This window comes from Monopterus albus, unplaced genomic scaffold, assembly GCF_001952655.1.
Source record: "Monopterus albus unplaced genomic scaffold, M_albus_1.0 scaffold107.1, whole genome shotgun sequence".
NCBI lineage: Eukaryota > Metazoa > Chordata > Actinopteri > Synbranchiformes > Synbranchidae > Monopterus > Monopterus albus.
The window spans coordinates 381931-394514 of record NW_018127987.1 but is presented as its reverse complement, the minus strand read 5'-3'; the positions used below and the strand labels follow the sequence as shown (position 1 = coordinate 394514).

Here is a 12584-nt window from a genome sequence, read left to right as displayed (position 1 = left end):
CATGAGGCTATTTAAAAACTCTGATTAATTCCATAAATTGTATAACCATAAGAAAATCCCTGGGTTAGCTACAAAATACAAAGGAAAGGAAATAAAATAAACAATTAAAGTAAGTAAGAGTCTTAGATGTAAAAAACATAAACATTCAAAGATGTTTTAGTTAATTTTTTTGGAATATAAAAAAATGCATTAAACATGTTACTTCAGACTTAAGGGTGCATGCAGAGTGTTGCAGGTAGAAACATGAAAAACACCTTATGGTAATTTTAAGTTTCCATCGAAATAGAACAATGTGTTTATTATCTGCCTACTCTAAACTGAACTCATTTCAATAGTAGAGATTTGACAAGTTAAAATAAATTTCCCAGTTAAGGCGAATGCAAGTAAATTTAACCAGCATAACGCAGAGTATTAAGAGCACATGCATCTGTCATGATGCCAAATAATGAAAAGCTCTATCTGCACCAATAAATGGCACAAGTAAATCATAGTTTCACACTGTGGACTATCTGCTATAATACAAACTCTCTGTGGGTGTTAAAGCAGGGTTGTGTTCCTCTTTCAGTCAGAGAACCTGGGCTCATCAGAAAGCATTCAGTCCGGTCCTGGAAAAAAGATACTGAATCGACACAGGACTTGGAGGCTGAGCTCTGACAGAATTGAACCTTTTATATTATTAGTCTGCTTTTTATTCGGGTCTATCTGGTCTTTGTGCGCATTGTAAATCATGTTCTAACTATTGCTGAGAAAAAGGAATGAATAAAAAACTAAATAACAATAATAACAGTTACAGAAACTCATCCAATGTATGTTGTATTTTTCACTTGGCACATTTTGCTTTCAAATAACCTGCAGTGCAGTGTGCACCATTTTATAGCTTCATAGACAACAGTAGCACAATTTATGAGGGCACACCAAACATAAACAATAAGCTTGTCCCTAGAGGCAAATCTTTGATTTGTGATGCTTGGCTATAACAATAAAATCTGGCTCGACCTGACTAAAACAAAAGGTTGCGTCTCAGCCCTGCATGTTCTTAAAAGTATTATTAAAATTGTTTTCCAGAACACCTACCTTGAAGAAATCAAGCCTGCTTCTAACTGTGTCTGGATGGAATTACTTCCTCTTGACAGTTTGAAAATTTTAACACACAAAATTTAGGGACCATTTTAAGTAGACTGGATAAGGACTTGGACTCCAAGCCCAAATAAGGACTTGAATGATCACAAACATGCCTGTATTTTTATTCTTAAAGATGGTAAATATCATAGGGTTTACATGCCCTGGCAGTTTTTTTTTTTTTTTTTTGGCTTTTTTGTGTTTTATAAAATTTTACTGATTGGATGTTTATTTGGTTGCTTGTTTATTTATTGTGACATGGGCTGGTAGGAAGATCTAGTGTTTGATGCAGTGGATGTAAATATTTTGAAAAACCTAAATAAAACTGCAGCGCCATATTAAGTTACTTGTGTATCTGCATGCGTAGGGTGACTTTCAAATGGACTTTTATTAGTGGCAGGTTCCTAAGCTATGCTAATACACTTTCGGAAATGTGTCACCGTAGCTTGTGTAACACACATAACGTAAATGAGTCACACAATAAATAATGCATGAAGTACTAACCTGTTCCTTCTCTCATCTTCATCTCCATCCACCAGCTGCTCCTTCCATCCTTTACTCACTGTGAGCGCTCTGTGTCTCATCAGCTCCACCTCCTCCTCCCACTCTGTGTCTCTGTCTCCATCAATGGGTGGTAGTGAAGGTGTAGTGGAAAATGTGAGGGAAGGAGAATACCTTGGCCTCACACTGGCAACTTTCAAATGTCTCTCTCTCTTTAATCCATCTCGTCCTTTGGCTCTTTCTAGAAGACCCTCCAGTGGTGAGTGGAGTCCATATGGACCCTGTCCTGAGACGGGTGAAGCTGTATCTTGTTCCTGGGGTAAAGGGTACCGGCTACTGGAGGGCAGATGAAGTCTTTGCTCTCCTTCAGTGATAATGTTAGGAATTGAAGCCCTCCTTTGGCTTTTCATTTTGGGCCTTCTGTTATAGGAATTCAGATCTGCCTCCTGGTCAGACATTGTCTGGAGATCTGGAGAGATTCTACCATCCATGCCCCAAAACATGCCTTGGTTCAGCTTCAGAAAGCCCAGCTTGAGCACCCGGTGTGAATCTGAGCTTTGACTAGAGTTTTGCTTATTGTTTAGGCTGCTTTTTGAGTCATAGTTGTTTGAGGCAGAGGTCTCTGTTGAATCCTGGAAGAAATGCTTGGATGTTTGAGGCGAGGGGCTTTGGTGGGTGCTGACTGCCCCAGGTGACTGCAAATTTTTGGAGAATGCCCGAGTCTCTGTAAATGTCTCCATGTCTTCAGAATGGCTGTATCTGGAATATCTCCTGGTATCCTGGTTCACAGACTGGGAACCTGAGTTTCTCCTTGTTGATATTTTTCTTTGTTTAGGGAGACTTTGATACTCAGGCCCTTCCCTGGCTACTGTTGGTTGATCCGGAGGTTGTAAAGCGCTATCCTCATTTGTTGGGTAGTCAACATCTGGTAATTGTTCTAACAAAAGAGTACGTCTTCCAGTTGTACTGTATTTGAATGCATTTGCAGCAGTAATGAAATTACCCAGATTAGGGGCAGACAGGTTAAAGGTCATCCTTTGCTCATTTGTCATCTGAGATTCAACTATTTTCTCTTCGTCCTCAACAGGTTTCCCACCTTGACCTTCCCTCACCCCCATTTCTATCCATTCACATCCTTTGACTGCTTGTTGTCGACCAGGAAAAAGAAAGCTTTTATTCGCCAGCTTACGGTTATTGCTGTTCAACTGGGACTGCCTAAAAAGTAATTCAGTGCTGTTAGTGGCCTCAGCATTTGGAGGCTGATGCTCATCTTTTGCTTCTTTAGATGTCCACATCCCATTTATTGGCTGCTGGTCAGTAATTTCATCAGCAAGCTCATTGACAAATGTTTTCTCTCCTGATTCTGTAAGCGGTTGTTCTTCTGTCTCCAGATCATCTGTCCTGGCTTCTGTAACAGATTTGGCTGCCCACTGCTGGATTTTCCAGTTCTCCAGCTGTCTGTTGAGCTCTCTTTCTCTCTGGTTGCTCAGCGTTTCCTGTCAATGTAACCACAAAAAAAAAAAAACATTCAACACTAAGCATGTTATTTGTAATACTGCTTCATATAACACAACTAAGAGTCTTTCTTTATCTATTCCAGCAGCTCTGTAAGGGTGTACTGGGACAGCTGTCTTTTGCTAACATCAGCTTGCTAACATGCTCATGACAATATTAATATTCTAATGTTTAGCAGGCATCACCATCTTAGTGTAAGGATCAGAGGAGAAATTCAGTAAATTCATGCAGGGTTGGTTAAGTTACAACATTAATGTATTTACAGTGTTTATACAGTAGCAGTATTTGCATCAGTAACTTTAATATAATTTTGAATGGTGACGAGGAATGGTTTTCTTTGCTTTTATCACACAGTATGTCATTCTAGCTTTTGATTGGTCAGCAAAGAGACATGTGACTTAGGACCCAGGAAGTGTTGTCATTGTCTGGGGGATTGTGTTGGGAAGAAGCATGGCCTAGTAAAACTGAATTGCTATACAAAGTCATCTCCATCTTGCTGTCTTCTCTAAATAAGAATGATTCATCTACTTCCTAATGAACCCACACGTGATATTAGTTTAACATGTTAGCATGCTAACATTTGCCAGTCATCACTAAACACAAAGTACAGCAGAGGCTAATAAGAATGTTATTAGTTCCAGGTATTTAGTCATAAACCACATTATTGAACAAATGAAAATTGTGGCCTGATAACTGCACAAGATGAAAAATCAAGTAATCATTAAATTGTCAGTTAAATGTGAACATGAACTTCTGGACCATCAAATTTTGTGTTATTCTTCTACATGTTGACCCGCTGGTGCTATAGAGAAATGGTCAGTGAATCACCAAGTCAACAGGACTTATGATTATCTGGCAATCCATCCAACAATTGTCTACATATTTTAGTCTGAACCAAAGTTGTTTGACATCTGACTCCAGGCTGCAATCCCAGCAGCCCCACTGCTAGCATGGCTAAAAGCTAAACATGACTACAACCATTTCTAAAGATTTGGTCAAAAATGCCATCTTTTACTTTAGCCTGGTGGATGGTGGAGACCCATGTGGAGCAGCTCTCTGGGGTGCTAGTTGCAAATATGTAGACATTCATAGCACTCTGAAGCTCACCCACCTCCACAAGAACAAATGAACCTGAGAGAAGGAGAGAAATGATTATGGGATCTATCCAACTGGCTCAGTGTCTGTAAGAATATGTTACTCACAGCCATCTTTCAGTGCTATGCAATATGTTCTGTCAAGAGCAAGAGGAGGTCGAAACACTTTCAGCCGCTCTCCTTTCTTCTGAACTTTGGTTATTAGAAGCACATCTGAGAAAAGTAGAGCCACCACTTCCAGCTGCATCATACCATGTGTGGGGAAAATGGAGAAAGCCAAAAAGTAACGAAAAGGATATTCTGAGGAGAATGATTTGCATGTACAGTAACAGAGTGCACCGGCTCTGATCACCTTGCTGTCTTTTCTTGCACGAATCTTCAAGTTCTCCTCCAGCAGCAGTTTACGTACAACATTAGGACCCACTCCACTGATGGGGCATGTTAGGTTAAACTGGGAGATCTCTTTGACATGCTGTCAAGGAGATTACATGTGCATGTTAGAGTAGATTTCAAATTATTATGGCAGAAATCTGTTGCATTGCCTGACACCTGACCACTCACTCCCTGAATGAACTGTCACACCCCGATCTCCTCTACAATACACTGAACTGACACCGGCATTAAGAGGAATAATATACAAAAGGCAGTGCAGGACAGAGAAAGTTACTTTGCCTGTTAATATGAAGATGTGTTCCTTTGATTTATGACAGTCAACCAACCAACCAATACCCAGATTTTCAACTTGTTTATTTCTTTACATATTATATAGAGCTTGTATATATTCTTCTGTAATATGAACCACCACAACTCTTTTTGTATGTACAGTATGATTAATACCTTACACTTTACATTATATATTTTACATGTGCCTCTATAGACTTTTTTCTTTGACATCTTGACTTGTCATAGCAGCAAAAGCACAGGTATTATTATTAATAATGTCAACAACAATTTTGTTCTACTAAAGTGTGTATGCATGACATTGAGCCAGCATACATAATACCAGGAATGGTACATGGACATTACTTGTCATTAGTGTTATTATTTACACCTGTGGGTTTCTCACTGTGACAAATTAAATGTCCTCTGTGAAAAAGGTGCAATAGGTGTGATGTAATCTGCTTCTTCATCAACGTAGTGCAGAAACTAGTTCTGTGATTCACACAAAAGTGTCTACAAAGGTGTTCAAGAATAGAAGATTTTACCTTGTCAATCTCTTCATTTATTCCCTCCACCTCGTATCCCTCCACTCTCTGAGCAGAGATGGAGAGAGCAAGCTCCTCATCTTTAAATCTCAGATAGTCATTGATACGCTCCACAAAACTCTTTACACCAGACAACTAGAAAGAAGATGGATGATTTACTGTGAGTCAGAGGGTGTTTGTTGTTCTGTAGAGGACAAATCATTTGTGCTATGTGAAAGTGTTGTGATTAAAGTTGTCCCACCATGCCTCTGACTTTGTGTTGTACATGAGGGTCCTGGGTGGTTTTGAGTACAGCTTTGAGCAGCAGGGGGTATTTTGTGATCCTCTGATGGGGTTGGGCCTGCATGTTTCCAAGCTGCATCCGCTCACACTGAGGGTGAGTCTCCACCCACTGAACAGGAAAAAAAAAAACACAAGGACATACTGTAGCTTCAACTTGGTGCTTTTCAGATGTGAAGTATTTCTATTTCAGTCTCTTGAAATTGTGAATAAAACAGTGCTGAAAACGTGAACTTAAGCGATTAGTTTAGTCAGATTAGTATCAGACTGCATTCTACAGTCACCTAAATGCAGATAGTTTTGGTTTTAATTTGTTGCTGCTTCTTGAAGCATTGGAAAATTACACTTGTTCTTACTTCTTCCATTCTCCTTCAGTGTATGGGAGTGGTGGCAAAAGACTCAGTGGCTGACATCTCACAAGCTTGACAAATAAAACCACATGTACCAAAACAAAAACTACCGCAAAGACTAAGTGAAATGTTTTTGTTTTGTACGACTTGGACCACCAGACACTTTAACGCCCACTATGTAACATTTCTGGTAAAATATTTCTTTTAACTGTTAAACAAAAACATATCACCTCCCACTCAGTTTGACAACTGTGCAGGTATGACATAAGGGAAAGTAACAGTTAGTAGTACTTTTATTCACACACAATACAGCATTGTTAATAATGTAGGATGCTACAGTATATTTATATCAAAAGTGTGCATTATTTAGTGCACTAAATGTCATTCCTGTGCTTGGTTTTCTAGGCTACAGGACTGTGCCGCCTGTCATGCAATAACTTTTCCTAAAGCATACTGCACTCAGGTTGCTGCACTATAAATATGTTAAAATACTGTTAAGGCTGAATCATCTGAAGAAGATGTTGGTGTGACAAGTGGTTGCCAGTCAGGAAGTGGCAATGACAGATCACCCACAAAGTTATGGAAGCATCACAAACCACAGAGAGCCACTATTAATAACAGAACAGTTAGTTATTACACTGAATTCCACTAATAATTGGGTTAGTGTGGGTACGTTTTTCAGCATATGTATGTGATTTGAGCTTTCATTCTCATACACACATTTGTGTTGCATGGTGCTTTTCTGTACCTGAACATAAGTGAGGAAATGGGGGTTGCTTTCCATCTGCCTGCGTGCAAACTCGAGGTTGTTTGCCTCTTCCCAACAGTAATGCTGATAGGCAGCGAAGCGTTCATGGAACTGGGGACAGAAAGATAAGGATGAGTATTGACAATGTGATAAAGTGAGATGGTTTGGACGTGTGCAGAGGAGGGATAGTGGTTATATTGGTAGAAGGATGTTGGAGATGGAGCTGCCAGGCAAGAGGTCAAGAGGAAGGCTAAAGAGGAGATATATGGATGTGCTAAAAGAGGACATGAAGTTAATTGGGGTGAGAGTAGAGGATGCCGAGGATAGAGTTAGGTGGAAACAGATGATTTGCTGTGGCGACCCCTAACGAGAACAGCCGAAAGAAGAAGAAGAAGAATTGACAATGTGATAAATAATCCATTATAAGTACATTAGAAATTTTACCAATTTTACACATCAAGATTATATTAATTGTCGTGAGGAACTCTGTGGGTGAAAACTGCATTAGCATGTAAGCTGCCTTTTAAGCTGGTCCAGTTAACTTTAATGTCCCCCTCTCCTTTGGACGTTTGAGCCTCACAGTGGAGAATGGTGCATGTGCAGAGGTTGACACTATAGGGCTGTTTTCCAATTCAGCTGAAGAGGGAACATTTTTCTGTGGTCACCTTGAGTCCAAACCAAAATGTAAATGTACATATGAGATAATTTTGTGACATGACAACTGGGCTGGAGAACAATCATGGTCCAATATGTCACTTATACAAGTGTGATGGAAATTTGAAGCCTTCAGTGCAAATACACTGACAATAAACTTAAATGTTATGTTCAGCAGTTAAGCTTTAGAAATATTTTTATATTGATAGATTTTGGATTTTTCAGTGAGATAAAAGGGGTAAATGTATTTTTAACATTTCTTTTAATATTTTTGTGAAAAAAACATATTCACTAAATTCTTATTTTTCTTATGTCTAAACATGTCTAGAGGGGATTTCTAATTTATTCATATGTTGCTGCATGTTTTTTAGTAACAGTGCATTATACTTAACATGCATAAATGGGTTTTTGAAAAGTAATTCCATCCACACAGTATAGTGCTACTTGAGTAAATGTATTTATATTTCATTTATGTGGCAGATGCTGTCGTCCAATACGACATATAAAAAATAAAACTTCAAAGTCAACTGCAACAAAACCTAGACTTCATCAAAAATCAGAAGTGCCACTCTCTTAAAAAAACAACTAAATGCATAGTCACAAAGCTCTGGTGCAAGCACTTTTATTGAAGTAAGAGGGAATAAGGATATTTAGTTACTTTCTTTCCATCAGTGACGGAAGAAACACACTCATGTAATGTGTCTTGCGAACAGTGAGCTCTTACCTGCAGGCAGCCAGCCTCTAACCTCAGAGGGTCAAAGGGTTGGCCTGTTCTCCGGACTTCATGTAACATAGGATAAACCACCTCCTGCCAGAACAGCTGGTGTGCACTGATGATGGAGGGGAGGTTGGAGAAAAGCAGCTCAGGTGTCACCTGTCACAGCAGGAAGCCAAAACAAAAACAAAAATCATAATGTTAAAGTTAGACTCCCCTGCTTGTGATATTTTCCCCCTTGTCAGTGGAAATGTGTTGCTGTGCTACTTTTTCCGCTTGCATTGTGTGTTGTATTATGTATCAGCTAGAGCGGATGTTCTCATTTTGTCAGTCAGTGTATATCATTAGTATGCAGAACAGTGGAAAATTGGCCTGCAGACTGTGTTGTGCAGCCGGGCTGTGTGTTTGTGTTCCAGTGTAGATGAGGCTGCATCTCTGCAAACTAACCTCTAGGAGAAATCCATGCTGGTTCAGATTTACAAGAGCTGCAATAACCAGCTGTGAGATGCAAAACACATCACTGTTAGACTTCCTGTGGAAAATCCATTTTCAGTTTTGACATACATTAAAAAATTTTTTTGACTATGACAGCAGGTCATAGTAGAGATCTTACATCTCTGATGATAATTAGCCTGTTGATGTAGGTGAGTTCAGTGTGAACAAACTCCCACAGTGCCTCCTGTTGGTGTCTCTGCATCTTAGCCATTGTCTGACCATGAAAACAACACAGGGAAAAAGAAGAGACAGCTGCTAGAGATGATTCAAGGAAGTGCAAAACTTTACATATTAAAGAAGTGCTTTACAGTAAAAAAAAAAGACTTGTTAGAATAAATTCTTTCTTAAATCAAACTTATTTTTGTTTTGGTCTTTTTCAATGGAATTTCTCCACAAAAGCAAAAATACAGAATATTGCCAGACTTAGACTGCAAGGGCCCGTACAGAATGAGACTGCACTATATCTGTCCAGTTCTTCTCAAGTGTTGTCCCCTGATTTTCCTCATTCCACTTCCACGTTAAACTGACTGGCACAGCGTAGACCCCCAGCTCCTGCTTCAACACATCTAGCTGACCTCGCTCCTACAGAGTTCAAAAAGACAAGGAGGAGCAAAATCAAGAAGAACGAAAGCTCAAACAGAGAAGAGACGAGGAGAAAAAAAGAGGAAAGTCATATGTCATAATGAATCAGTCATTCCTTAGAAAATCCCTAATGGCTGTTGTGAAAGCTTGAGGTCAGTTATTACATAAAAGTATGCCAGCAGAGCAGAACAAGTAGTGCTGCAGTTGTTTCAGTTGTTTGTGTGGGCGGACACCGTTAAGAACAAGTCTGTGTCTGTTTCTAAGCATGTCAGCATGTAGTGTGATGAGCACCAGGCAAAATAATACCTCGGAAGGCGGGTTCTTGTCAGACGCTCCCTGGTTAAACAGGACCTGTCTCAGTGCAGCTCTGGATCTGACTCCTGCAGATGTTCCTTTACTCACTGACGCAAAGGTAGTCACAACCTTCTGCTTGGGTCTCCTCTGAATGGGAAAATACAGTAGGCATAAGATAAGGAAAGATAAGCAATACACTTATTTATTAGTGTTTTGCAAAATTTAAAGCAAGTATTGACTGAAACTGGCAGTCTCTCTCTCTCTCTCTCTCTCTCTCTCACATACACACAGGGGGGCATTTACTTTGAATTCCCGAATACTTTTAAACACTTTGACACTGCAAGATGAGGGTTCTCAGGGCTGAAAGAAGTATTCAGATCTTTTACTTAGGTTACAGTAGTTATATCCCAAGTGACAAGTGAAAGCCCTGTATTCAAAATCTTAAGTAAGCAAGATGTGCTTGAACTAAGAAAAATAAAAGTACTTTTTTATATAACATGGATTCTTTCATATTGTCATATATAATGACTGTATTAGTGCTGCATTCATGTTTAAGCTGCATTTTTGCTGTAGTTAGTCAAGGTAAGCTCATTTTAACAAATTTATGAAAGGCTGAGAACTTATATCTTGTTTAAAATTAATTTGAGCTCAATGAAAATATTTTAACCTTTTTTTTTTAAATTTTGACCTAACCTTTGAACTATTTTGACCTAATGAATGTCAGATAGACTGAAACATTGCCTATTTAATAAATTATTCAGCCTAAGTGAGACAGTGTGTTGGAGTTTCTTTTTTTTAAACAAGTTCTAGAAACATTTCTCACTGTGAATATGATTCCTGTCCCATATCACTTGCCTGATAAGTCAGGGTACCAAACTTCTGTTTGTCTGCTGACCCCTTGTGGTGATGGTTTATCTCTGCAGCTGGCGATGTCACTTCAGCACCCTCTGTTTCTTTGCTTTCCATGTCCTTCTGCCTTTCTCCTTCCACACTACTGTTCTGCCATGACACCAATCTTTCTTCTTTTGGTGAATCATTTCCCTCAACACTGTTTACATGGGATACTTTGGAGGAAAGGCTAAGGATAAGCACACAGTGTCACTTGTCAAAAGGAGGTGTGTGAGGGCACAGAAGAGAATAGATTAGTTACAATAGGTACAAGAAAGGGCTTTACAATACAGGTAAAGAGCATGGAAACCAGGATGAAGGGATATTGTGTGCCTTGTCTTCATTTTAAAGGGTTTACTAAGGCTTTCTTTTCAGAGCTAAAGCTTTATAAGCGTTAAACAATGTGACTGTGTTTAAGTAGCTTAAGACGTAGTTTAAAGCCATGTCTGCAAATTACAGGGTCCACATGACAGTGTTGCAAAAAGTACTCAGACCTTTTACTTAAGTAAAAGTAGAATTACCACAGTGTAAAAAATACTTTGTTACAAGTAAGTCCTGCATCTGAAATGTTAAAACTATAATCAGCAACATACAGTATACTTAAAGTATCGTTAGTAAAAGTACCCATCAGGACAAAAATAGTTCCTGTCAATGCTTTATTGTTATTATATGATGTTTATGGATTAATATTACTGATGCATTAATGTATATGCTGAAGTTTACTGCTGTAGTTGTTTGAGGTATCTAATCAACAGCAATCTATGATATTCTATAAGATCATCATATGCTCATCATATCAATAAATTCATCATTCGGTTTAAAAGCAAAATTAATATTTAAAATCACCAAATTTAGAGGTTCATGAATTTCACTGGTCAGGAAGGGGGTGAGAAATTGTAATCTGCAAAGTAATTAGTAATTAAAGGTGTCAGGTAAATGTAGTGGAGTAAAACGTAAAAATAAAAGTTGCAGAATGTCACTATGACAACATGACTAATTAAACAAACCTGACCTGAGAATCAAAGGCCAAACCTAAGATTCACAACTTGCAGATTTAAGCTACAGCAAACAACGTGCCTCCATTCTCATAAAGCTACTGTTTCTCAATGAAACATTTCATAATTTACTGATGAAGCCATCAGAGGAGGGTCATTTTTACACACCGCTGCATCAATGCTGTTATTTAAAAGCTGCATTTATACTGTTATGTAAGTGCATTGAGGGTTAATGGGTTTAAAACATAAGCCAAAAAAGTAAATACAGTCTCATGAGCAAACATATCACAGACAAGTACACTGCACTAATCTGCCCACGGTATTTTGTCTGGCTTCAAACGACTGACGCAAGTGCTTTAATCACGGTGTCAATTCCTGCTTACAACCACTGCCTGGAGCCCACAGTACCTAAGCATGTCGAAAATTGCATTATCTTTGATTTGTAACAGCTTGACCCATTCATACATAACTATGAGTCAACTAAAACAACCGCTCTAGTTTTGTAGTCACATTAAAACAGCAGATCAAATGCCACAGATTAGTCTGCAAAGCTTTAACATTAGGCTAACTGTGGTGAAGACATGAAATAAAGTGTTTTTCCCAAAGTACTGTATCCTCTCACCATCTTAAGCTACTAGCTATGCTTTACAATAGACCAAATTATAGACTTTACCTGAGCTTGCTTGAATCCATTTTGTTTCACAAAGTCATGTTCAGTTTCTGTTACCATTCTCCTCCTCCTCTTTTTCTCTACCTGGATCAGTCCCTCCCTCTCTGCCTTTCACCTGCACCCCTGCCCTCTGCAACTGGCCTGACGGGAACAACTGGATTCTGCTCAGGCTTGGTTAATGTATTGCAGTTAAAAGTGCTTAATGGAGCAGAGGTAGTCACTGATTTCTTTGAGGCTAATCTGTTGTTGTGTTATGTCAATCAGATGTATTGATCACCCTGGGCAAACAGAGGACAATGTTTTAAGAGGAGAAGAAACAGGTCATGTGTTTTCATACAGCAAAGCAGTAGTTGTTTTGTCATCACATAAGAGGCACAAATATGAAATTGACCGTGTTGCACAGTAATGCATGCAGGTAAAAAGAAATGCAATACGAGAAAAACAACAAGCCAAAAGAATGTTGCTACAACAAAGGGGAAA

General features: G+C 38.9%; 1 protein-coding gene across 1 annotated transcript in view; it reads right to left on the bottom strand.

Annotated features, from left to right (window-relative positions):
* Window positions 1–2520, bottom strand: part of plekhg6 (pleckstrin homology domain containing, family G (with RhoGef domain) member 6) — a 3024-nt gene extending 504 nt beyond the window's left edge. Inside the window, exon 1 of the mRNA XM_020610939.1 lies at window positions 1624–2520. Coding sequence (XP_020466595.1) covers window positions 1624–2360 — 737 coding nt within the window. The 5' untranslated portion in view covers window positions 2361–2520. The remainder of the gene's footprint in view (window positions 1–1623) is intronic.
* Between the last annotated feature and the right edge of the window lie 10064 nt (window positions 2521–12584).